Source organism: Oncorhynchus mykiss, chromosome 10 (genome assembly GCF_013265735.2).
Source record: "Oncorhynchus mykiss isolate Arlee chromosome 10, USDA_OmykA_1.1, whole genome shotgun sequence".
Classification (NCBI taxonomy): Eukaryota; Metazoa; Chordata; class Actinopteri; order Salmoniformes; family Salmonidae; genus Oncorhynchus; species Oncorhynchus mykiss.
Window position 1 is genome coordinate 54,714,664 of NC_048574.1, and position 26,527 is coordinate 54,741,190.

Here is a 26,527-nt window from a genome sequence, read left to right on the forward strand (position 1 = left end):
CTATACATCACGCCAATAGGGTTAACTCAATTTGTGAGAATTCTAACGTGGCTAATATAGCAAAGATTGCTACACTGCCCTTTCCGAACAGGGAAGGCGCATCCCACTCTGACGCCAAAGTAGCAAACAGCTGGACAGGAAAGCAAACCAGGTCGCTAAAAGTGAAAGGCAAACACCCTATGCATCACACCAGGGAATTATAACATGGCTCATATAGCGAGGATGAAGTGTTGATGTTGCCACTTTGCACCACTAGATGTCCATATGTATCAAGTTCCTCAGTCACCCTGAAAGTAAGTGGGTCAGCTAAGAAAGTTTCCTTACATTCCATTTAATATAATTCAGTAATTAGTTTTGTGCAATCTTCATTTGGTGATAGTGGCAACTATCAATATGTGATAGTTTTGGGGCCTGTAAAAAATATAAAATTGATTTCTCTCAAAATGGGGTTGGTCAATACAGGTAATCTACATGGGTAAAAATGGATTCTTACAATAAGAGAACTGTTTCCAAAGGGTATGTGCCGACATGTTTAGCTAAAATGTTTAATTAGGTTGTTTACCAAAGAGACCAAAATAAAATAGATTTTGTGAGCTGTGGGTTTTTTGCCTTCAGCCACATGTTACAGCCCCCCCCACCTCCACCCTAAACTAAACCACATTGCCTACACAAGCCACAGCCAGACACACACATGCATGCATGCACGTGCACACCCATACACACACAAACATATGCTTGAACACCCACAAACACACACCCATGGTGTGGTGAGAGACAAAAGGCTCTCTCCCAGAATAGTGCACTGTTCTGAGAATCAGTCCCCTCCCCACACACATGGAATTCCATAGGCCAATTTAGGATGAGCCAAATATGGATATCCAGGAAACAATTTATTACATGAGCTTCTAGAGGAAAGTGACTGTAGTCAGCATTTAGACCGACTGTGCTATGTTTATAGCATAAGAATTCCACTCATATCCATCATGTTACTGTGTATGACTCATATTATATGCGTTAAATAATGTACTACCGACATTCAGAAAGAAAACAATACACTTAAAGTAAAATTGTCTGTCCAAAAATGTTGAGATATGTATAATGATTTTGGTATCCTCATCTTAACAACAAGTATGAACGTATAATCCACCCTCTCATCTACACTGACTGAAAGTTACATTTTCACTCACTTACAACCAGTGCAGGCCAGTGATGGGAGAAATGAGGAGGACAGGCTCATGGCTGGAATGATGATCTATGTATGTTCAGTGTGTATTTACTGTATTTCTTTGAGGAAATGGAATAGTTTCACAGAAAGGAGACATGTTCTTATTTGACCTTCCGTCTTCCGTTCCAGGAGTGGGCACGCTTGTTTTTACAAGAAGCTGCCCACCCTATAGTTTAGCATCCTAAATTATATTGACTTAAGTCAGTGAGGGGGAGGAGGTGGAAGAAGAAAGACTGAATGGAGTAACTCTTGGAAGCATGCATGTGTTTGTGTGTGTGCGTGCCTGTGTGTGTGTGTGTGTGTGTGTGTGTGTGTGTGTGTGTGTGTGTGTGTGTGTGTGTGTGTGTGTGTGTGTGTGTGTGTGTGTGTGTGTGTGTGTGTGTGCATTCAGCATCCGACACCAATATAGTGATGAAGCTGAGTTGGCTAGGAGGAAGTGATGCAATCATGTTAATTGGCATTTTAATCAGTATTCAATTCATACAGTAAAGTCTACACTGATTAACACAGTACAGGAGTACAACTTTATATCATTGCTACCATAAGAGCACTATAAATATTATCCGTAGAATATTATATTTTGTGGATCACAATGATTTCCTAATATGTGATTTCTCTTAAAACACAAGGAACTTCAGGAATAAGTTGTGCAAAATATATGATCTGTTGCCAAGCTTTTACTTCTAAAACAAGGAGATTTCCAGCCCATACAGACAGTTTATGATTTATGGTAATAGCAGGTGCTGCAGTGACACTCTGTGTGGTTCGTCACCGGGAAGCCATCCTTGGTGGTGACCTGAGAGAGGAGAAGGAGAGAAAGAATCAAGTGAAAGAGAGACGGTTTAAAATAAAATAAAATAATTCAGGTTAATTGGAGTTGTTGTTAAATGATACGTTTAGACGTTATGTGCGTTACGCTAGGAATGTCGTCAGGTCAGATGATCAAACTTTCGGTGGTAGAGAATATCATTCCCAACTACTTTATTAGCTAAATATTGTCTTACCCTTTCCCCTTCTTTTGCAACGCAGCATGTGGCTTCAGAGGTGATGTTCTTGGGAACCAGCATGGTTTGCTTTGACCGTAGTGGGGTTGGATAAGCTCTGGAGAAGCAACAGCCTGTACACTGCATGATGTTGGGGAAGATTGTGTTCGGCTTCAGTGTGCATTCCTCACAGCCCACTGTGAAGATAATGACATACATTCATTGAGAATCTATTGAATAGTCTGATCTTAAGCTTGGTGCACTATTCATCACCAATGTGTGGCTCTCTTCCTTGTAAACACACCGTTTGGGACTAAGGAGGTAGTATACCAATTTATATTCTCTCTCTCTCTGTAATGACAACAGAACTCACTGCTAATTTTGTTCCCAGAACATATAAACCATCAACAAAAACAGTTATTGAAATGTAAAACTTACTGTTTGTCTTGTCACTGTTTGGATAAGAGTCTGCGATGACTAGAAGTGCGGACAGGATGAGGAATAGTCCAGTTGATTTCAACAAGCACATTTTAGTGACGGGTGGCAATATCCTGACAGGAAACATGAATAAAACCATTCAAAACCAGCATAGTCATCTCAGAAGTTGAAAACTCATAAACACAAAACACAGCAGTGAAACAATACATTGGAAACACAACACAGTGAATGGGAAAAGCATTACCTGCGTATGTTGTGTATCTTGGTGGAAGCCTGGTCAGTGTTCAGTGTGTAGACCCTATTGCTCCCTCCATTAACTTTTATACCTCTGCCCATGTGCTCGACTGGGATTAAGTAAAACCCTCCAACCTTATCAGTGATATCTGTGAGGCATTGGCCACTTGACTACCTGCTCTAATCCTTTAAATGAAAAAAGGAACTGCACACATGGTCGAAAGTCAAAACACGCTTCCATCCTTCCATCCTGACTATGGATGGAAGCTTCTAATCCCTTAAACAGGTGGGATGTTGCTAGGTAACTGCTGTTATGTCATGCAGAAGGCAAGGCAAGGTCATTGGTTCATTAGTTTAACTTATGTTCATGGTCTTTTGCTTTGTAAATCAATACATCTAAAGACAAGTTTAATACTTTGAATATCTGATCCATCTTTCCATGCTGAATTATATCTCCCAAAAATAAGTAAATATGTAAGCTACACAGAAAAGTGAAATATTTCACATTAAATAAATGGGGTTTCTTATATAAACCATGAGGACTAGTCCCAGGCCATGCTTTATTATCATCTGGGGCAGTGCTAACATGAGTGCAAGCAATGAATACGGTATATGAAATAATACTATCCTCTCAGAGATCCAAACAGATACACTACATGGCCAATGGTATGTGGACACCTCTTCCAACTAGTGGATTCGGCTATTTCAGCCACACCTGTTGCTGACAGGTGTATAAAATTGAGCACACTTCAATGCAATCTCCATAGACAAACAATGGCAGTAGAACGGCCTTACTGAAAAGCTCAGTGACTTTCAACATGGCATCATCATAGGATGCCACCTTTCCAACAAGTCAGTTCGTCAAATTTCTGCCATGCTAGAGCTGCCCCGGTCAACTGTAAGTTGTGTTATTGTGAAGCGGAATTGTCTAGGAGCTCACAGAACGGGACCGCCAAGTGCTGAAGTGAGTAGCGCGTAAAAATAATCTGTCCTCAGTTGAAACACTCACTACCCAGTTCCAAACTGCCTCTGGACGCAACGTTAGCACGAAAACTGTTTTTTGGGAGCTTCATAAAACGGGTTTTCATTGTCGAGTGGTGTAAACCTCGCCGTCATTGGACTCTGGAGCAGTGGAAACGCGTTTTCTGGAGTGATTAATCACGCCTCACCATCTGGCAGTCTGACAGACGAATATGGGTTTGGCGAATGCCAGGAGAACGCTACCTGCCTCAATGCATAGTGCCAACTGTAAAGATTGGTGGAGGAGGAATAATGGTCTGGGGCTGTTTTTCATGGTTCCAGAGAAGGGAAATCTTAAAGCTACAGCATACAATGACATTCTAGGCAACTTTGTGGAAATAGTTTGGGAAAGGCCCTTTCCTGTTTCATTATGCCAGTGCCTCCTTGCACAAACCGAGGTCCATACAGAAATGGTTTGTTGAAATCGGCGTGGAAGAACTTGACTGGCCTGCACAGAGCCCTGACCTCAACACCTTTGGGGATGAATTGGAACGCCGACTGCGAGCCGGGCCTAATTGCCCAACATCAGTGCCTGACCTCACTAATGCTCTTGTGGCTGAATGGAAGCAAGTCCTCGCAGCAATGTTCCAACATCTAGTGGAAAGCTTTCCCAGAAGAGTAGAGCTTGTTATAACAACAAGGAGGACCAACTCCATATTATGTGGTGGTCATGTCGTGTATTTCCCTCAGAGATGCAGATCAATGATATGTTTATATTCATGTAATAACATTAATGAGTCGGTGTATCCTCAATTAAATGAGAGGTATGCTAATGAATGTGTACTCTAAATTAAAGGTACACTATGCAGAAATCTGTCAGGTGGATGGATTATTTTCACAAAGGAGAAATGCTCACTAACAGTGATGCAAACAAACGTGTTCACCAAATTCTTTTGAAAAACGTTTTTTTGTGGTATGGACGTTTTCAGGGATTGTTTATTTTAGCTCAAGAAACATGGGACCAACACTTTATACATGATAAGACACACACTCTACACACATGAGATGTTGTATTGTAAATATGTAAATATGTGATAGTGGAGGAGTGGCCTGAGGAAACACACTAAATGTATTTGGTGAAGTGGTAGGAAATGTCATGTCATGTAATATTTTAAACTGTATATAACTGTCTTAATGTTGCTGGACGCCAGAAAGAGTAGCTGCAGCCTTGGCAGCAGCTAATGGGGATCCTTAATAAATATAAAAACAAAATTTTATAAAAAAGTTTATATTTTTTGATCAGTGTAAGAACAGCTACACCACAGTATCTTTTTATCTTTCCGTTTACCTATGTTTTACAATTTTTAACCTTGGTTGCATTGGAGACTAGACCCAGGCAGGTGTAACTCAATATGCATGGAGGATGGTACATGAAATCTCAGAGATTTAAAGGCTTATGGTGCAACCATGTCATGAGCAATAACTGCTCTTCAATCCTGCACTCTTAGTGTAATTGTATTTCTCCATTCAAAATGGCAATTGTATAGCCTACTGTAAAACATTAAGACTAATTGCAACGGTGTTTTTTTATTGATGTTTTCATTAACAAAAAGACGAAAAGATGAAAGCCATATTGTCAACTAAATGCATTCTCAACTAAAAATATGTGGGTCAACACTGACCGCCAGTCAGTGTGAGTAAAGTAATGTTCACTTTACTTTCAATGCATTTTTCTGCAAAAGGTAGGCACACGCATGTTCAAAATAATTTGCATATGAACAGCATTTGTGTGCATTTACCCTCCACTACACCACTGGTAACATTCTGTAAATGATCTGTTATTATACTCTTCTCTAATACCGCTCTGGATAAAGGCAATCTACAATTTTCTAAGTACAAATGAAAAACGCTTTTATTCCCCCAAAATGTTGCCATAGCATCTTTAATACATTGTTTACTTGCCGATTAACAATCAGTCCAGACATAGCCATCGAAAGCAGTCCTAGTGAAGCATTTGTGTGACGCGGTAGCTACTGAGGTAATTGTGGTGCTGGCTCTGTTTGTGGTACAAGGTGCAGGCCGCGATGAAGATCCTGTAGTAGAAAATGAAGATGAGGCCATGGAGCTGTAGAAGGCCCTGAAGGTGGAGGAGATGGTGTGGCTGATGTGGTCATGCTCTTGTAATCACGTGTGGTGTGTGTGCGTTCGGTATCCGGCACCCATACACTTTCACAAAACGTGTGGTGAAGCTGAGTTGGCTGGGAGGAAGTGAGGCGATCATGTTAATTGAGGGTTCTGGTTAGTATATAGCCCTGTCTGTCTCCTCAACTCACCACATCCACTTAATCCCTCTCTTATTGTCTCAACATCCAGTGGGATAGTAGTGCCTGGCGTTCCAAACTACTACACAGTACACGGACTATTGGCAGAGTTGGGATTACAGCTACAAACATCTGATTCTGGTGGAACTGGGGAAAAGGTAAAGAACCATGGTTGATTTCAACACATACACAATACACAGGTTTAGCACAGAATTTATACACTAAAGTGTATATAGTTGTAGTATATAGATTGGATATAGCTATAGTACATAAAATGTAAATGAAAAATCTGCATGTGGGAAATTAATTGAACTGCAACTGTCTCACTTGTTTGGGTTGGCAACATTTTTATGCTTTTCTTTTAACAGCACATCTAGGACAAACTATTGATGGTTTTATTCAGATGCTTGATACATGTTATTAGAAATACAAAAAATAATTCCAGCAGGCCTAATGCATCAATCCACAGTTACTATAATCAACCATGTTAATATTCTGTGTTCATTGTAGAATGAAGATTACAGTAGTGATTTTTTGCTTGGTTGGGGCGGTTTATGCCAACCCAGTAAGTACCCTTGTTTTTTTATTGAACAATCTTAATTTATTCACAATAAAATGTAAATGATGAGTTGATATAGATTTAACACATCAGACTTTTGTATTATTTTGTGTTCTCCTACTGTATTTGTTTCTTTTGACAGATTCTGTACAAAGCTATTTTGGAGCAGAGCGAACTGGAATCATCAAACATGGTAAGTGCTATCAAAAGAAGCAATCAAAAGTATCTGCAGTTTGATTGTTGTGTTGGGGTGTGGGTCTGAAAAATGCACACAAACGCAAGCCTGTTGACTGCAATCACGTTGACAACCTCCACCACAGTCCAAGTCAGAAAAGCTGACAGTTACGGTAGTTCCTCACTCCTGTGCCAAACCTCAAGTTTAGATTGTAGTCGAGGTAGAGGTCATTGCACTGTATACACCCATATTTATCCCTACAATGAGTTTTTTGGGCAATGGTGGACTTGTTAAGATTTTAAATAAGCATGATGATTGTTGATGCTGGCACACAATTAAATGCATTGCGGTTTTCTGCTGGCATTGTGTTTCAGACTCAAACGCAAAGGTTAAGTTCATCCGCCTCACAATCTCCGCATCAAAGTGACACTTCAGAGCTCAAGGTGGGTTGAATGGAATAATATTAAAATGTCAACAGGTGTAGAATGTAACACATACAATTGTAAGTGCATTGGCGAAAATCAGAATAGCTCTTTATCTAACACATATCCGTTACACTTTATAATTACTTGCACGAATAAGACATAAATGTACTATGCTTGTTATTTGTAATACATATAAATGTTTATAATAACCCACATCTCTTTTCTTATAGAGCTCTGAAGAAAGTACCTCAGAGGACCAAGTAAGTTCATCTTTTAAAAAAAAGGCTCATTATTTTCTGCTCAAAAGTATTGACATTACAAGCAATGCCTAAATATATCTGGGGGCGTATTTACACAGCGTTTCAAAGCAGTAGTGCTGATCTAGGATCAGGTCCCCATTGTCCATGTAACCTTATTCATTAGGATCTACAAGACAAAACTGATCATAGATCAGCATACTCTGAGACGCTTGATACATACGCTTGATACAGACGCCCCTGTTCTCCTTTATCAAGTGGCTCTAATCTTTAATGTTCAATCTGTGTTAAATTGCGTTTCAGAGTTCAGAGTCTGAGTCCGAATCATTGGAATCCAATTCAGAGGTGAGTGACAACAACAGTATTCCTACTCCAGTATTATCCTTCCCAAAAAATACTGTATTATTAACTGGGTGGTTCGAGCCCTGAATGCTGATTGGCTGACAGCCGTGGTATAGCAGAGTATGACAAAACATATATTTTTACTGCTCTAAATACGTTGGTAACAAGTTTATAATAGGAATAAGACACCTCGGGGTTTATAGTACATGGCCATTATACCACGGCTAAGGGCTGTATCTAGCCACTCCGAGTCGCATCCTGCATAAGAACACCCCTTAGCCGTGTTATATTGGTCATATACCACACCCCCCCGAGCCTTATTGCTTAAGTATACTATGGTATAAATACTATATTATTCACTGTAGTTTTTACTGTAGTATACTGTAGTATTCACAGTAAAATATAGTACAAACAGTGTAGTAAAATAAATTTGTAGTATATACTATAGTAATTAATGTAGTGTTTTTGCAGACTGTAGTATACTGTAGTATTTACTGTTGTGTTTTTGCGGATATTAATATAGTATTTACTATAGTGTTTTAGTTTTATTATCTTTGACATAGAAGTGGAGGCTTTCTCCTTCAGGAAACCTACTGGAGAAATACTAAAAGAGCACATTTTCCATAACCTGTACGTAGGTAGGACTGGGGTCTGAACGGATAGTTCAGAGCTTCTGCTCTTTTCTATACCCTGTAGAGAACGCAATATATGTTCTATACTTGGCATGTAGGTTTCTCACTTATGCGTGGCATAAATTGCTATAAGGTGAGGGGAATAGGCAGAGTAAATGCAAATGAAATACTGTAATATAAAAAGTGCAGTATTTTGCACATTGTGGTGTTTTTGCAGACATTACTGTAGTATTTACTACGGAGCTTTTTTTTGCAGATAATACTGTAGTATTTACTATAGTATTCTACAGTATACTGCAATGTTGTATAGTAAGTACTAGAAATGATTGAGGGACACTACAGTGTGTAGTATAGTATTCTACAGTATCCTACAGTTTACTATAGAATTCTATAGTAAGTATTGTAGTATTCTACAGTAAACTGTAGTATTGTATTTAATGTGAGTTGTTCTGGTTGTGCAAATACTAGGGCTGTTAGTCGAATACAAAAGTAAATACATTGAAAAATACCTCCTTGGTCCATTTTGTTGTAATCTGTTCCCCTTCACACAGTCTTCCGAGAGCCATTCTTTAGAGAGTGAGAGCCAATCACTGGAGGACAGGGTAAAGATCCTCAGATTTACATCATTTCACAGATTGCATATCAAAACAATAAAATTAGAAAGATGCAATCAATTTACAACATGTCGGGAAAATGACAATGGTTGCATTTACTGTATCTTCTGTTGGTTTGTTTCAGCAGACTGACTCCAATGCTATTGGGGATACAAGAGACAACAGCCAAGGCAGTGAAGAAAACGTTCGAAAGGTTCGTCTTGCACTTGTCATAATATCCTGTGTCCTGTTATGTCATGTACTTATAATAAGAACGCATTTTTACACAATGCTAAGCCTGTCAAAATCTTAGTTTGACATTTATATTTAGTCTGCACAGAGCACTTACTACATACAGTATGTGCTTACGAGTCAACAAAAAAGCCCTCGAGCGCCAGAGAGGGTGAGCGGGAGAAGGCGTGACAGTCACATCTGGAGGAAACCTGGCACCATCCCTACAGTGAAGCATGGTGGTGGCAGCATCATGCTGTGAGGATGTTTTTCAGCGGCAGGGACTGGGAGACTCGTCAGGATCGAGGGAAACATGAACGAAGCACAGTTCAGAGAAATCCTTGATGAAAACCTGCTTCAGAGCACTCAGGACCTCAGACTGGGGCGAAGGTTCACCTTCCAATAGGACAACAACCTTAAGCACACAGCCAAGACAACACAGGAGTGGCTTCGGGACAAGTCTCTGAATGTCCTTGAGTGACCCATCCAGAGCCCTGACTTTAATCAGATCTAGCATCTCTGGAGAGACCTGAAAATAGCTGTGCAGCAACGCTCCCATCCAACCCGACAGAGCTTGAGAGGATCTGCAGAGAAGAATGTGAGAAACTCCCCAAATACAGGTGTGCCAAGCTTGTAGCGTCATACTCAAAACGACTTGAGGCTGTAATAGCTGCCAAAGATGCTTCAACAAAGTCCTGAGTAAAGGGTCTGAAGACTTATGTAAATGTGATATTTCTGTTGTTGTTTTTTTATAAATTTGCAAAAAAATCTAAAAACCTGTTTTTGCTTTGTCATTATGGGTTATTGTGTGTAGATTGATGAGATAAAAATGGACTTAATAAATGTTATAATAACACTGTAATGTGACAAAATGTGGAAAAAGTCAAGGGGTCTGAATACTTTCCGAATGCACTGTAGCTCCATTCTTGTGTATTTTATTTTATTCCGCTTGTGTTAGTTGCTATTTTTGAAACTCTGCATCGTTGGGAAAGGTTCGGGAAGCAAGAAATTTCACTGTACAGTCATATTCGGTGCATGTTATCAACAAAGTTTGATTTGATTTAAAATGAAGGATTACCATTCTGTATGAACTGACGACAACCAACCTTTATTTCACCCATCTGTGTCTTGTCCACTTCTCTAGAATTGGATCCGAGTGTTTGCCGTCCGAGTCTTGAGTGCAGAGGACAACAGCAGCTTTGAGGTCAAAGGGCAGCTGGACCTACCCACTAATCAGGGGGCAGTGAAACAGAGCACACTCTCTCCCACCACTTTGACAACCAACCACAGCCAGCCTGGCGATACAGTTCAGAGCAATGCAGCCTTGGCATTGGTAGAAAGCTTCCTCAAAGCCTCTGGTTCTCTCAGTGAGACCAGTGTCAGCATTGATACCAGTGACGTCAGTGCTGTTACTGGTAATGTCAGTACTGTTACCAGTGACGTCAGTACTGTTAACTTTGACATAAGAGACACAAGTAACATCAAGGATACCAGCGATAGTAGCGAAAGCAGTGAAAGTAGCGAGAGCAGTGACACTAGTGATACCAGTGATAGCAGCAATACCAGTGACAGTAAAGAGAGTGATACCAGTGAGAGTGAGGAGAGACACCAGAGCCAAGCTACAGACTGCCAGCAGGGTGTCCACAGCACTGCATGTGACAGTGAGGAGTATTTCATCCAAGATATAGGTGACGATGGTCATTATCCAATGGATGATTTGCTCATGCCTGAAGAGGAGCATAGAGAGTTGAGTTTACGGAGATAATGCTAACATCCCCCGTTTGACTGTATCAGGTTGGATGCATTTCAAATGAAGCAAGGGGAGGGAGTACAGTGTAGATCAAGTAATATAGTATGACATTGACTTCTATGATTTGTTTTGACGTTGGCATGAAATAAACATTTAAATAAACTGTTCGGCCTACTGCTTGGAAATATAGGTTTAAGTGTTGTAGTAGATGGTTTGAAGTCATGGTTGCAAATATTTTTCCTATCCATTTGCATTTTTCACTCATTTTCACGAAGAGTTTAATTCCAAAATGCTATATATCCATTTTCAGAAATGTTGGTAAATTATATTTTATTGTTTATAGAAATTATGATAGAGATGGATGTGTTTTTTCACTATCTAATTATGGCATGGGGTTGTTCGACTCTGATCTGGATTACTGACCTCTGCCTGCCCCTTGACCTGTTGTTTTGTCTGCCCCCTGTTCTAGTAATAAACTTTTGTTACTTCGACACTGTCTGCATCTGGGTCTTCCCTAAAACATGATAAATGCTATATATTTGCCTCAATCTCAGATAAATAGGTAGTAGTGCTAGGTTTTACACAGTCAAATATAACAAATATCTATTTTTTTTTATAAAGAACAGTACACATTATACATATGGGTCCCAAATATATATATACAGTACCAGTCAAAAAAATGTACACCTACTTATTCAAGGGTTTTTCTTTATTTGTACTATTTTCTACATTGCAAAAAGTGTTTAACAAATTAAATTATACTTTAGATTCTTCAAAGTACCCTACCTTGCCTTGATGACAGCTTTGCACACTCTTGGCATTCGCTCAACCAACTGTGAGAACTCCTTCAAGACTATTGCTTTTCCAGCAGTCTTGAAGGAGTTCCCACATATGCTGAGCGCTTGTTGCTTTTCCTTCACTCCACTGTCAAACTCTTCCCAAACCATCTCAATTGGGTTGAGGTCGGGTGATTGTGGAGGCCAGGTCATCTGATGCAGCACTCCCTCACTCTCCTTCTTGGTGAAATAGCCATTACACAGCCTGGAGGTGTGTTGGGTCATTGTCCTGTTGAAAAACAAATGATAGTCCCACTAAGTGAAAACCAGATTGGATGGTGTATTGTGGCAGAATGCTGTGGTAGCCATGCTGGTTAAGTGTGCCTTGAATTCTAAATAAATCACAGACAGTGTCACCAGCAAAGCACCCCCACACCATCACACCTCCTCCTCCATGTTTCACGGTGGGAACCACACATGCAGAGACCATCCATTCACCTACTCTGCATCTCACAAAGACACAGCGGTTGGAACCAAATATCTCAGGACAGATTTTGACAGATCTAATGTCCATTGTTTGTGTTTCTTGGCCCAAGCAAGTCTCTTCTTATTATTGGTGTCCTTTGGTAGTGGTTTCTTTGCAGCAATTTGACCATGAAGGCCAGATTCACGCAGTCTCCTCCGAACAGTTGATGTTGAGATGTGTCTGTTACTTGAACTCTGTGAAGCATTTATTTCGTCAACAACTCTTGAGGCTGGTAACTCTTATGAATTTATCCTCTGCAGCAGAGGTAACTCTGGGTCTTCCTTTCCTGTGGCGGTCCTAATGAGAGCCAGTTTCATCATAGTGCTTGATGGTTTTTGCGACTGTACTTGAAGAAACTTTCAAAGTTCTTGAAATGTTCCGTATTGACTGACATTCATGTCTTAAAGTAATGACGGACTGTCGTTTCTCTTATTTGAGTTGTTCTTGCCATAATATGGACTTGGTCTTTTACCAATTAGGGCTATCTTCTGTATACCACCCCTACCTTGTCACAACATAACTGACTGGCACAAACGCATTAAGAAGGAAAAACATTCCACAAATGAACTTTTACCTAGGCACACCTGTTAATTTAAATGCATTCCAGGTGACTAACTCATGAAGCTGGTTGAGAGAATACCAAGAGTGTGCAAAGGGCAAAGGGTGGTGTAACGTTCGTAGTTGGGAGAGAGACAGGAGGACCAAGGTGCAGCGTGGTAAGCATTCATATTCTCTTTTAATGAAAACGAATACTCGAACAAAAATAACAAAACACGAGAACGAAACGAAAACAGTCCTGAACGGTGAATTAAAAACACAGAACAGAAAATAAACACCCACAAAACACAAGTGGGAAAAGGCTACCTAAGTATGATTCTCAATCAGAGACAACTAACGACACCAGTACCCCCCCCCCCCCCCCCCCCCCCCCCCCCCCCCCTCCCCCCAAAGGTGCGGACTCCGGCTTGCAAAACCTGAATCTATAGGGTAGGGTCTGGGTGGGTGTCTGTCCGCGGTGGCGGCTCTGGCGCGGGACGTGGACCCCACTCCACCATAGTCTTTGTCCGCCTCCTCATCCACCTCCGTGGCCTCTATCAAGCGGCGACCCTCGCCGCCGACCTCGGACTGGGGACCCTAGCAATGGGTCCCGAATGGACAGGAGGTTCCGGCAGCATCGGACAGGCGGGAGTGAAGGACGACTCCGGCAGCACCAGATTGACGGGCGATTCCGGCAGCTCCTGGCTGACGGATGGCTCTGGAAGCTCCTGGCTGACAGACGGCTCTGGCAGCTCCTGGCTGACGGACGGCTCTGGCAGCTCCTGGCTGACGGATGGCTCTGGCAGCTCCTGGCTGACGGACGGCTCTGGCAGCTCCTGGCTGACGGACGGCTCTGGCAGCTCCTGGCTGGCGGACGGCTCTGGCAGCTCCTGGCTGGCGGACGGCTCTGGCAGCTCCTGGCTGGCGGACGGCTCTGGCAGCTCCTGGCAGACGGGAGACTCTGGCAGCTCCGGACAGACGGGAGACTCTGGCAGCTCCGGACAGACGGGAGACTCTGGCAGCTCCGGACAGACGGGAGACTCTGGCAGCTCCGGACAGACGGGAGACTCTGGCAGCTCCGGACAGACGGGAGACTCTGGCAGCTCCGGACAGACGGGAGACTCTGGCAGCTCCGGACAGATGGGAGACTCTGGCAGCTCCGGACAGACGGGAGACTCTGGCAGCTCCGGACAAACGGGCGACTCTGGCAGCTCCGGACAAACGGGCGACTCTGGCAGCTCCGGACAAACGGGAGACTCTGGCAGCTCAGGACAGACGGGAGACTCTGGCAGCTCAGGACAGACGGGAGACTCTGGCAGCTTAGGACAGACGGGAGACTCTGCATAGCTCAGGACAGACGGGAGACTCTGCATAGCTCAGGACAGACGGAAGACTCTGGCAGCACTAGACAGGCGGGAGCACCTGTAGGGAGGAGACAGAGAGACAGCCTGGTGCGAGGGGCTGCCACCGGAGGGCTGGTGCGTGGAGGCGGCACCGGATAGACCGGACCGTGGAAGCGCACTGCAGGTCTCGAGCACCGAGCCTGACCAACCCTACCTGTCTGAATGCTCCCCGTAGCCAGGCCAGTGCGGGCTATTCCACCTCGCCGCACTGGCCTGGCTACGGGGAGCATGGGCTGTGCTAGTGAACCGGGGACACCATGCATAGGGCTGGTGCCATGTACCCCTGCCTGAGGAGATGCACTGGAGACCAGATGCGCTGAGCCGGCTTCATGGCAACTGGCTCAATGCCCAACCTAGCCTGGCCGATACGAGGCGCTGCTATGTACCGCACCGGGCTATGCCTGCGCACCGGGGACACCGTGCGCCTCACGGCATAACACGGTGCCTGCCCGGTCCCTCTCTCTCCACGGTAAGCACGGGAAGTTGGTGCAGGTCTCCTACCTGACTTCGCCACACTCCCCATGGGCTCCCCCCAAGAAATGTTTGGGGCTGCCTCTCGGGCTTCCAGCCGTGCTGCCGTGCTGCCTCCTCATACCACCGCCTCTCGGCTTTCGATGCCTCCAGCTCAGCCTTGGGGCGGCGATATTCTCCAGCCTGTGCCCAGGGTCCCTTGCCGTCCAGAATCTCCTCCCATGTCCAGGAGTCCTGAGAGCGCTGCTGCTGCCTGTTACCACGCTGCTTGGTCCTTTGGTGGTGGGTGTTTCTGTAACGTTCGTCGTTGGGAGAGAGGGAGGAGGACCAAGATGCAGCGTGGTATGTATTCATATTCTCTTTTAATGAAAATGAATACTCGAACAAAAACAACAAAACACGAGAACGAAGCGAAAACAGACCTGAACGGTGAAATACAAACACAGAACAGAAAATAAACACTCACGAAACACAAGTGGGAAAAGGCTACCTAAGTATGATTCTCAATCAGAGACAACTAACGACACCTGCCTCTGATTGAGAACCATACCAGGCCAAACGCAAACACAACATAGAAAACGGAACATAGACAACCCACCCAACTCACGCCCTGACCATACTAAAGCTACTTTGAAGAATCTCAAATCTAAAATATATTTTGATTTGTTTAACACTTTTTTTTAGCACATGATTCCATATGTGTTACTTCATAGTTTTGATGTCTTCACTATTATTATACAATGTAGAAAATATTTTTTTAAATAAAGAAAGACCCTTGAATAAGTAGGTGTGTCCAAATTTGACTAGTACTGTATATATATTTATATATATATATATATATATATATATAGTTGTATTTGTATTTTGTTGTATTTTACATGCAATTTTCGAATTGTATTGCACTGTAATGAGAATGGTATTGAAATTATTGTGTAATTTATCTAATAATCACTAATTAAAAATACAAATAATTACCAATCCATCAGTTTTCTTGCATAAACTTAACTGCATTAAAGAGCATTGGGATGCCATGATTCTCTCCACTTAGTGAGTTCTCAGTCATCTAACCTGATAAAATAATGGTCAATAAATAAATCTGTCTGTTGTCTGAACCAATGTTTTGACTCATTTTCGTGTTTATTTGAGTTCATGGCCTTGGGCAGTGGTGGAAAAAGTACTCAATTGTCATACTTAAAAAAAGGTAAAAATACCTTAATAGAAAATGACTCAAGTATAAGTGAAAGTCACCTAGTAAAATACTACTTGAGTAAAAGTCGAAAAGTATTTGGTTTTATGTTTCAAAAGTAAATTGAATAGCTAAAATGTACTTAAGTATCAAAAGTTAAAGTCAAAGTATAAATCGTTTCAAATTCCTTTTATTAAGAAAACCAGACGGCACCATTTTTTATATTTTTTATTGATGGATAGCCAGGGGCACACTTCAACACTCAGACATAATTTACAAACGAAGCATTTGTGTTTGATGAGTCTGCCAGATCAGAAGCAGTAGATGACCAGGGATGTTCTCTTGATAAGTATATGAATTGGACCATTTTCCTGTCAAAATGTAACGAGTACTTTTGGGTGTCAGGGAAAATGTATGGAGTAAAAAGTACATTGTTTTCTTTAGGAATGTAGTGAAGTACAAGTAAAAGTTGGCAAAAATAGAAATGGTAAAGTAAAGTACAGATACCCAAAAAAACTACTTAAGTAGTACTTTAAAGTCGTTTTACTTTAGTACTTTACACCACCACTTTAGATCTTCATCGACACGGAAAATAAATGTGACATTGGTAACCGATTTTGTTACAATTGTATCATGATTTGTTACGCCTTGGTGCGACCTGCCGTTGTTACAATATATCATCACGAACTTGGCTTGAAGAGTGAACACATGTTGTTTTTTATTTTCTCACTATCTCGTCTCATCTGGCCGGTTAGCTCAGTTGGTTAGAGCGTCGTGCTAATAACGCGAAGGTCGCGGGTTCGATACCCGTACTGGCCATACATTTTTGGCTAAAATCCCAAAGTAGGCTCGATAAATTTGAGGTTGAAAATTCATTGCCTATGGGTAAACTCATTTATCACATCATGTTGAATACAACATCTGGTTTGTAAACAATTGAATTAAACACACTAGATTAGAGGTACATAAATTCATTTCATTCATTGTCATTCATTCAGGAAAATAGAGCTACCGGCAACTCATTTACATTCCATCCGATAAAACAGCGTTGCTTCACGGATTTTTTACCAGGCGGATTACTCAAGCAAAGGCCGCTAGTTTAGAAACCGTCAAACCAGAATTGCATGATCTGTGGATTTACGCATGTCACAAGAGGGAGGTAACGTTAGCCCACTATGTTACCGGAAAAGTCGTACGCATGTGCAAATAGTTCAAGCAGCTGCGTTTTTTTATTTTGCTCCCGTCAAACTGTCAATTTAGTCCAGTGTCCTTTATTGTTAGAACATTTATTAAGGAACGAAAGCATATCATTAAGATTGTTACTGGAATGGATGATTGATCAACTCGGAAAGGAGTTGTCAATTTACCCGACGTTGTTAAAAAGTAAAGTACAAGAAAAATCCACCTATTGTGTCGGGGAAGCCCCTCTTGGAAATCCCCTGTAATTGTCGGAATTATATATTTCCAAATTCAGATGAGGCACATCCTTTAGGCTACATAGTTGACATCCTCCTCAACCTAATCTTGAAGACATGTTGCATAACCTACGAACACAAACTCTGTCGAACTAATAAACAGAATCATTTCAGAAGTTGATGGAATATTGAAGATTTTTCCCCATCCACATCTGTCAGAAGCAACAGCGATACATGACCTCTGGAATAAGGAACATGACTGGAATAAAGAACACGATGGATGTCGATTTGGATAATGATACGCTGAAATCAAAAATACGGAGCTGCCATACATTGACTACTTTCTACCACGAAACTCGGCTGGAGATTGACACATTAAGTAAGAAAATCAAGAAAAGGGACAATTTAATCGCAGATTTGAAGGCTAGGTTAGGCAAATACGAAAATACCTGTATCAATGTGGAAGGGTATGACCCTGTTGTCATAGCACCGGCCGAATCTTTGCTGGAAAGTTTATGCAAAGAAATCTGCAAACTGAAGCTAAAATTGAAAGACACAGAAATGAATGCGGTTCAGCAAGCAGAGTTGAGACAACAAGTGAGTAGAATTTACTGTATGTTATGTGTTCTTAATGTGTATCATGTGCATTTAATGTTTAGGCTAACCCTGTGAAACATAGTTGTGCTTTTTAATATTAGGTTATAGCCCTACTTAATTTCAAAGTCTGCTCTGCAAGTATTAAAACGATCATTGATGACAAATATACAGTGCCTTGCGAAAGTATTCGGCCCCCTTGAACTTTGCGACCTTTTGCCACATTTCAGGCTTCAAACATAAAGATATAAAACTGTATTTCTTTGTGAAGAATCAACAACAAGTGGGACACAATCATGAAGTGGAATGACATTTATTGGATATTTCAAACTTTTTTAACAAATCAAAAACTGAAAAATTGGGCGTGCAAAATTATTCAGCCCCTTTACTTTCAGTGCAGCAAACTCTCTCCAGAAGTTCATTGAGGATCTCTGAATGATCCAATGTTGACCTAAATGACTAATGATGATAAATACAATCCACCTGTGTGTAATCAAGTCTCCGTATAAATTCACCTACACTGTGATAGTCTCACAGGTCCGTTAAAAGCGCAGAGAGCATCATGAAGAACAAGGAACACACCAGGCAGGTCCGAGATACTGTTGTGAAGAAGTTTAAAGCCGGATTTGGATACAAAAATATTTCCCAAGCTTTAAACATCCCAAGGAGCACTGTGCAAGCGATAATATTGAAATGGAAGGAGTATCAGACCACTGCAAATCTACCAAGACCTGGCCGTCCCTCTAAACTTTCAGCTCATACAAGGAGAAGACTGATCAGAGATGCAGCCAAGAGGCCCATGATCACTCTGGATGAACTGCAGAGATCTACAGCTGAGGTGGGAGACTCTGTCCATAGGACAACAATCAGGTGTATATTGCACAAATCTGGCCTTTATGGAAGAGTGGCAAGAAGAAAGCCATTTCTTAAAGATATCCATAAAAAGTGTCGTTTAAAGTTTGCCACAAGCCACCTGGGAGACACACCAAACATGTGGAAGAAGGTGCTCTGGTCAGATGAAACCAAAATTGAACTTTTTGGCAACAATGCAAAACGTAATGTTTGGCGTAAAAGCAACACAGCTGAACACACCATCCCCACTGTCAAACATGGTGGTGGCAGCATCATGGTTTGGGCCTGCTTTTCTTCAGCAGGGACAGGGAAGATGGTTAAAATTGATGGGAAGATGGATGGAGCCAAATACAGGACCATTCTGGAAGAAAACCTGATGGAGTCTGCAAAAGACCTGAGACTGGGGCGGAGATTTGTCTTCCAACAAGACAATGATCCAAAACATAAAGCAAAATCTACAATGGAATGGTTCAAAAATAAACATATCCAGGTGTTAGAATGGCCAAGTCAAAGTCCAGACCTGAATCCAATCGAGAATCTGTGGAAAGAACTGAAAACTGCTGTTCACAAATGCTCTCCATCCAACCTCACTGAGCTCGAGCTGTTTTGCAAGGAGGAATGGGAAAAAATCTCTCGATGTGCAAAACTGATAGAGACATACCCCAAGCGACTTACAGCTGTAATTGCAGCAAAAGGTGGCGCTACAAAGTATTAACTTAAGGGGGCTGAATAATTTTGCACGCCCAATTTTTCAGTTTTTGATTTGTTAAAAAAGTTTGAAATATCCAATAAATGTCGTTCCACTTCATGATTGTGTCCCACTTGTTGTTGATTCTTCACAAAAAAATACAGTTTTATATCTTTATGTTTGAAGCCTGAAATGTGGCAAAAGGTCGCAAAGTTCAAGGGGGCCGAATACTTTCGCAAGGCACTGTATGTATTTTCTTTCTTTCATTTTCAATTTACACATTATGCAAGCAGGGTAGTTTAGGCCTCCTGTAAATGGTCTTCTCTGAAAATAGCCACTAGCCTACACCATTCCTATACGCACTTGGTCTATTGGGAAGACTATTAGTGTAGGCCTAACCTACCACCAAACTTGCCAACCAGGCTTGATAAAAAATGTCCCTGCTTCAAAACCACCTTGCAGTACAGAGAGGATGTTGCTTTTTCTATTTCAATGTGTACAACTGCAGCGGTTCAGGTGTCAGTGTTGTTTCGCCTTAACTTCATAAAACAAACACATCTGTGTCAGATACAAGTCATAATTCAATACAATAAAACATTCTAAAAAGCTATATTGTCCATCAATAATAATAATATATATTTTTTAAGTATCTTCTGCATTTGACACACATTTGACACTGAAGCCTATTCTATTCTTTTCTCCCACCCCTGAAGGAGATACAGAGGTTGCAGAAGCTGCTGAGGGAGATGGAGCGAGAGCTGGAGAGTGTGATCCGTCAATCAGACCACGAGAAGGACCAGGATATCCAGAGGCTCCGCTCTGCCCTGGCCGAGAGGGACCGAGCCCAGGCCACCCGTGCCGTCCTGTGCACCTCGCTGGCTGGAGAGGCCGACCAGCTCCGGGGCCAACTGGGAGCCACAGTCAGGGTGTGTCAGGAGTTACTGGGCCGACTAGAGAGAGAGAAGGGAGGAGAGAGAGTGACGGAGGAGGTGAAAATGCAGCAGAAGGCAAAAGAGGTGTGTATGAAGGTTGTATAATTAAGCAATAAGGCCCGAGGAGATGTGGTATACGGCCAATATAGCACGGCTAAGGGCAGTTCTGGACACAGCCCTTAGCCGTGTTATATTGGCCATGTACCACAAACCCCTGAGGTGCCTTATTGCTACTGCTATCTGCATTCAGGGCTCGACTCACCCAGTTTATAATAAGTGTGTAATAGCATAGTTATCCAGCACTTTTATGCAAGGCAAATTATAGTTAACCCCTTACACTCGTGGGAATTGGCCTAAAGATAGGGCTAAGTTGAAATGTTTCTTACAGCAGAAATGTGGAAAGCACATGCGTAAATAGGGTAGCAATCAAAAGGGGAACCGTTTGGAGATTATGGAAAAAATTTATATTAGACTAAAGGGTGAGGACAAAACAGTTAATCTGACACAAGACTGAATCCAAACATTACACTGTTGATTTTACGTTTACTGTACTTTTCGCTGCAGTTGTTGAATACGAACTCTGAAAATGCTCTGGATACATTCAGTAACACGATAAGAACATTCACGGTAAAATTGGGGTAGGTGCAACATAAGACAAAGAAATGACAAGTGATAGGTCTAGCTGGTGTCTCCATGTGGAAACATACCTCTCCAAAGTGTGCACAGTTCCTACGTAATATCCTACGTAATTGTTTACGCATTCAAAAATGGTCCATTCTAAATCGCAATCTGGTCAGGTGGGCATGATTTGAAAGCGTGTTATATTGCTAGCTAAGTTACGAAATACGATCTTACAATGTTAGGCTTTCACAAGGCAATTCAGAGAAGCAAATACTAATTTTGGTACGACTATAAAATAATCACGAGTGCATTTAGATTCGTGTTTCCTGCCAAATTTTGTCACAATACGCCATGTCATCTTGTAACTAACTGTACATCAAACATTGTGATCATAATCGTTGGCACTGTATTTTACATGAGTTTTATGATATGGAATGGGGAAGTGCACATTTGAACTAAGGGGTGTTTGGCTTGCTTGTGTGACATCAAAGTGGTATTATAATCCTCAATGTCTCATCTTTCAAAATACATTGAGTCCTCTTTATTTATAGCATTTCCCTCACTCAGACAACATTTGCGGGAGAGATGGGGCTAACTTATTGTCACGCGCGGTGTTCAAGTTCAGTCAAAACCAGTACTGCGCTGGGAAGCAGAGACCTTGCATTTTGACTTCACATATAGCATGTTACTGTACATTCACTGTGTTCCAATTTAGGCATTTATCATCACCCATATCTGCTATTTTGAACCTGTAGAGGGGTACGAGTGTAAATAGCTAACTCATATCCACAAACTGTGTATATACTGAATGTTATATTCAGTATATGTGGCCTATGCGGGAATCGAACCCAAAAGCCCACAATCCTGGGGTTGCAAGCACTAAACTCCAACTGAGAGAGGAGAACAGCAGTAGCTACATCCGAGCTACAACCCCATTGGCAAATTACGTATTTTCAATGTCTTGTGCTCACTGGGAAGAGCACTATAACTGTCTTTCATTTCGAAAGCAATGAAAAAGAGGTGTGTGTACTAAAGCATTTGGAATCGCTCTGTCTCTGCCATTATGTGCTTTTCAGCCAAGTTATTTGTGTTTGTTTCTGTTGGATTTATAAATGGATAGTATCATTTTGAGCTCTTGTTTCCCCTTTTCATGGTCAGATATTGGATTATACGGAAGCTGGTCGCGTTGACATTCGAGTCAGCAAACTTCAAGAAGAGAACCAAAAGCTAACTCAAAGAGTGGCATATGTAAGCAGAAACACACTGTAGAAACCCCATTCTACCCACATGAAAAAATACTATAGTATACAATGGTATTCACTGTTTTTGTAGACTTTACAGCACTATGCACAGCAGTGTTTTTGCAAAAACACTACAGTGAATACTGTAGTATTGAATATACATGACTCTAGTATACTGTACTATTTACAGTTTATTAAAGTATAAATACTATAGTAAAGAAACTGTAGTACACATATACTGTAGTAATTACTGTCGTGTTTTTGCAGACTGTAGTTATCCAACATTGTCATAGCATATGGGCTATCAGAACCAAAGTTGAACAGCCTTCTGTGTGTGTGTTTGTGTGAAGCTGTGTGTGCGCAAGTGTGTGTACATGTTTTTGACTAATGTCTCCCTCTTCCCCTCCCTCCCTCCCTCCTTCATTTTCCCAGGTGGAAGGTCTAAACTCCAAATGGCAAAAGTATGACTCGAGCAGGGAACAGTATGTGAGGTACCTGTGTCAGAAGCTGAATGAGTCTAGTGCCCTGGCTGTTTCCTCCAGCCCTGCTCCAGGTATGGGGCTTATGTTAGGGCCCAGACCTACACAAGAGCCTGGGCCTGGCCTGGGCTTGTTCCCAGAGTTGGCCTCAGCCAAAGCTGGGTTGCTCCAGCAGGAGATAGCCAGGCTCAACGGCCTACTGGAGGAGAAGTTGGGGGACTGTGGGAGGTTGGGGAGAGAGCTGGATGAGAGCAGGAGACGATACAAGGACCGCATCCAGATGCTAGAGCAACAGGTTAGTCTGGTCTAGGATCGTCTGACTCCTCTCTCTTTCAATTTCTCTTTCTTTCTCTCTCTCACGTTCTCTATCTTTATTTTTCTCTTTCAATCTCTCTGTTTGTTTGTCCCTCTGTCTCCCCACTCTTGCTCTCCCTCTTCCTTCTCTCTCTCTCTGACACGTACACATCAGAAACATATCCCTATCTCTTTCTCACACAAACCCTCACCCTTTCCCTCTCTTCTTCACAGGTTCTCATCTACACAGATGACTTTAAGTCGGAGCGGGCAGACAGGGAGAGAGCGCAGGGCAGGATCCAGGACCTCCAAGAGGAAGTATCTCGACTACAGGAGCAGCTACACACACAGGCACAGGTAAGGCCACACACACACATAGTCATTACTAACATACATTACATACAAACGTGTTACAGGAGTAAAATAAATAGCCATGAAAGGAAGCTTTTGTGTCCCTCCCCTATTTGCCATTTATTGAGGATTGATGATACAATGACGTTTCGACAGACATGTTCTTCATACAGTTCGCTATCGGCTAATAAGATACAGTATTTGTATTTATTAGGGATCCCCATTAGCTGTTGCCAAGGCAGCAGCTACTCTTCCTGGAGTCCAAACACTCTAAGACACTTACATTACATATAAAGCAAAGATAAAATAGTACATCATAAAACATTATTACACCACTACATATCTACAATACAAAATGTATAATACAACAATATTACAATGTACGTGTGTGTAAAGTGGGTGTGCTAGCGTTTGTGTGCGTATGCGTGTGTCTGTACCTTCCGAGCTACTATGCCTGTTGTATCAATATATTTTGACGATAACAGTTTACAATCCTGGGTTACTCCAAGCAGTTTAGTCACCTCAACTTACTCAATTTCCACATTATTCATTACAAGATTTCGTTGAGGTTTAGGGTTTAGTGAATGACTTATCCCAATACAATGCTTTTAGTTGTAGAAATATTTAGGACTAACTTATTCCTTGCCACCCATTCTGAAACTCACTGCAGCTTTTTGTTAAGTGTTGTAGTCATTTCAGTCACTGTAGTAGCTAACGCGTATAGTGTTGAGTCATCCGCATACATATACACACTGGTTTTACATGTCATTAGTAAAGATTTTGAAAAGTAAGGGGCCTAGACAGCTGCCCAGGGGAATTCCTGATTCTACCTGGATTATGTTGGAGATCTGGATTATGTGTTCTGTTAGACAGGTACCTCTTTATTCACAATATAGCAGGGGTTGTAAAGCCATAACACATATGTTTTTCCAGCAGCAGACTATGATCGATAATGTCAAAAGCAGCACTGAAGTCTAACAAGACGGCCCTCACATTATTTTATCATCAATTTCTCTTAGACAATCATCAGTCATTTGTGTAAGTGCTGTGCTTGTTGAATGTCTTTCCCTATAAGCGTGCTGAAAGTCTGTTGTCAATTCGTTGACTGTAAAATAGCATTGTATCGGGTCAAAAAAGTTGACTAAGGTTTGGTAACAGGCTGATTGGTCAGCTATCACATTAGGGAACAACAAAGAGCACTTCCCTAAAATAATAATAATGCTATAATGATAATGTTATTTATTTGGAGTGTTTCATACATTATCCTCAAAGTGCTACTATGCCTAGTTAGGCTATGGGAAGGAACACTTTTACTCATGATCATCATTCATTTATCTTCCAGAGCCCTACTAGAGATGCCAACTCCACGTGCCGAGTCCATAAAGGACACCGGATCTCCCCACGCATGAGCACGGACTCGGCCGAATCACTGCTGAGGAACAGCGCCAATCCACCTGTGACAAAAATCAAAAACTAAAAGTGGGCCTTCACCTGGGGCGGCGTCAGCGGTAATTAGCACCCAGTCCCACCTGGACAAAGTGCCAGAGTTCGTCAGAACTCCAATGCCCAAGATGACATATGATGACACACATGCGGTGGAGTACCTCAAACACTGCATGGAGTGTGTCAGGCTATGAGCTCTGGCGTGAAGTTTCCCCTAGGTACAGCTATAGGATAATTTTCCATTCCCCAATCCAAACCATAAAGTGGGGAAAATGCAAAACTGACCCAACATCTAGGGGCAACTTTGCCCTACTCCCAAGCTATGAGAGTTACTGCCCCTCCCACCCCATGGGGGTGTTAAGACAAATATCGCTAACTGACGATAATTGAGCACTGAAAAAAAAGCACTACATGCACCCTAAGAAGGGTTGGGACCGGGGAGCTTAGAAAACTGACTAGTTCAACTGGGTTGTGTTCATTAGGCACTAAATGGAAGAAAATGGACTGAAACAGGGAGGTACTACCTGGACTTCAGACGCTGCCATGCTTTTTGGTTGTTAAAAGACTGAATCGAATAGATTAGCGATGCAGAGTTGGAGTGTCAGTACTAGCTTGGTGGTCGTAGTGGGAGAAATAGCGCTAGCACTTTATTTTACAGTACATAAAAGACCAGGTATTTACCAGGATACTACATGGTAAAATGTAACACAGTAGTGACTTTGAATTATCTGTTTCTTTCGGATTCGTAACAACAAACACCACTGGCCACCATTTGAATGGGTTGAGTTCCTTAAAGGAAATACCATAAAGTACCCATTGTTACCATATAATTTCTGATAAATAAGTAAATACCTGATAAATACCAGTGGAAAAAGTAAGTAAGTGTAAAATATTTTTTTGTGAAATACCTTTGGTTTGGCAAGATGAAGCGATTTCCAGTGCAAACCCCACTCATGTTTGACTACATGAACCATATGAATTATCACATGATACTGCATGGTTGTGTTTCTGTGTGGAGATGATTGATTGCGTGGTCTGTAGAAAATCTAGATGGGAAATTGGATGTTAATTACGATATTTGAATGTCACATACCTCAATTCAATATTCCGGCATCAAATTGTTAACCTGTTGCACTTTCCTAACCTGTTTACCAAAGTAGTCATTAATGCACATATTTATTTTTTTAGATTTATTGAATTTGAAATACATAAGCTTCTTTCCGGTTGAAGATACTGTAATAACGTTGTCTGTCGTTAGCATGGCGCTATTTGTTGTACTGTATATTTGGATGTTGTTCACGTTTTGAGTAAGTAATCTATTTTCAATTTAACCTATATATGTTGACCTATGATATTTGTGCCTGGAAATATGTATTCACCGTATTATATATGATTGAATATTTACAGTGCCTTGCGAAAGTATTCGGCCCCCTTGAACTTTGCGACCTTTTGCCACATTTCAGGCTTCAAACATAAAGATATAAAACTGTATTTTTTTGTGAAGAATCAACAACAAGTGGGACACAATCATGAAGTGGAACGACATTTATTGAATATTTCAAACTTTTTTAACAAATCAAAAACTGAAAAATT

General features: G+C 41.6%; 3 protein-coding genes and 2 non-coding genes across 6 annotated transcripts; 3 read left to right on the plus strand and 2 right to left on the minus strand.

Annotated features, from left to right (window-relative positions):
• Window positions 1–1,665: 1,665 nt before the first annotated feature.
• Window positions 1,666–2,996, minus strand: LOC100135808 (gonadotropin alpha subunit). 2 transcript variants are annotated; one of them, XM_021617171.2, is made up of 4 exons: window positions 2,891–2,996; window positions 2,647–2,759; window positions 2,230–2,405; window positions 1,666–2,021 (listed from the first exon to the last, which is right to left on the minus strand). In XM_021617171.2, the coding sequence occupies exons 1-4, from the start codon at window positions 2,980–2,982 to the stop codon at window positions 1,944–1,946; spliced, it is 459 nt and encodes a 152-aa protein (XP_021472846.1). In that variant the 5' UTR covers window positions 2,983–2,996; the 3' UTR covers window positions 1,666–1,943.
• Window positions 2,997–6,131: 3,135 nt separating this feature from the next.
• scpp1 (secretory calcium-binding phosphoprotein 1) lies at window positions 6,132–11,616 on the plus strand. The gene is made up of 9 exons (XM_021619091.2): window positions 6,132–6,319; window positions 6,672–6,726; window positions 6,863–6,913; window positions 7,270–7,338; window positions 7,551–7,580; window positions 7,881–7,922; window positions 9,103–9,153; window positions 9,293–9,358; window positions 10,520–11,616. The coding sequence occupies exons 2-9, from the start codon at window positions 6,673–6,675 to the stop codon at window positions 11,138–11,140; spliced, it is 984 nt and encodes a 327-aa protein (XP_021474766.2). The 5' UTR covers window positions 6,132–6,319; window position 6,672; the 3' UTR covers window positions 11,141–11,616.
• Window positions 8,487–8,539, minus strand: LOC118937069. The gene has a single exon (XR_005034466.1). It is a non-coding gene; the product is annotated as a U7 small nuclear RNA (small nuclear RNA).
• A 4,860-nt stretch (window positions 11,617–16,476) lies between the features above and the next one.
• On the plus strand, window positions 16,477–26,430 carry LOC110534311 (TNFAIP3-interacting protein 2). Its single transcript, XM_021619092.2, has 6 exons — window positions 16,477–18,036; window positions 20,287–20,589; window positions 22,285–22,374; window positions 22,800–23,141; window positions 23,375–23,497; window positions 24,834–26,430. The coding sequence occupies exons 1-6, from the start codon at window positions 17,674–17,676 to the stop codon at window positions 24,966–24,968; spliced, it is 1,356 nt and encodes a 451-aa protein (XP_021474767.2). The 5' UTR covers window positions 16,477–17,673; the 3' UTR covers window positions 24,969–26,430.
• On the plus strand, window positions 16,770–16,843 carry trnai-aau. The gene has a single exon. It is a non-coding gene; the product is annotated as a tRNA-Ile (tRNA).
• Window positions 26,431–26,527: the final 97 nt, after the last annotated feature.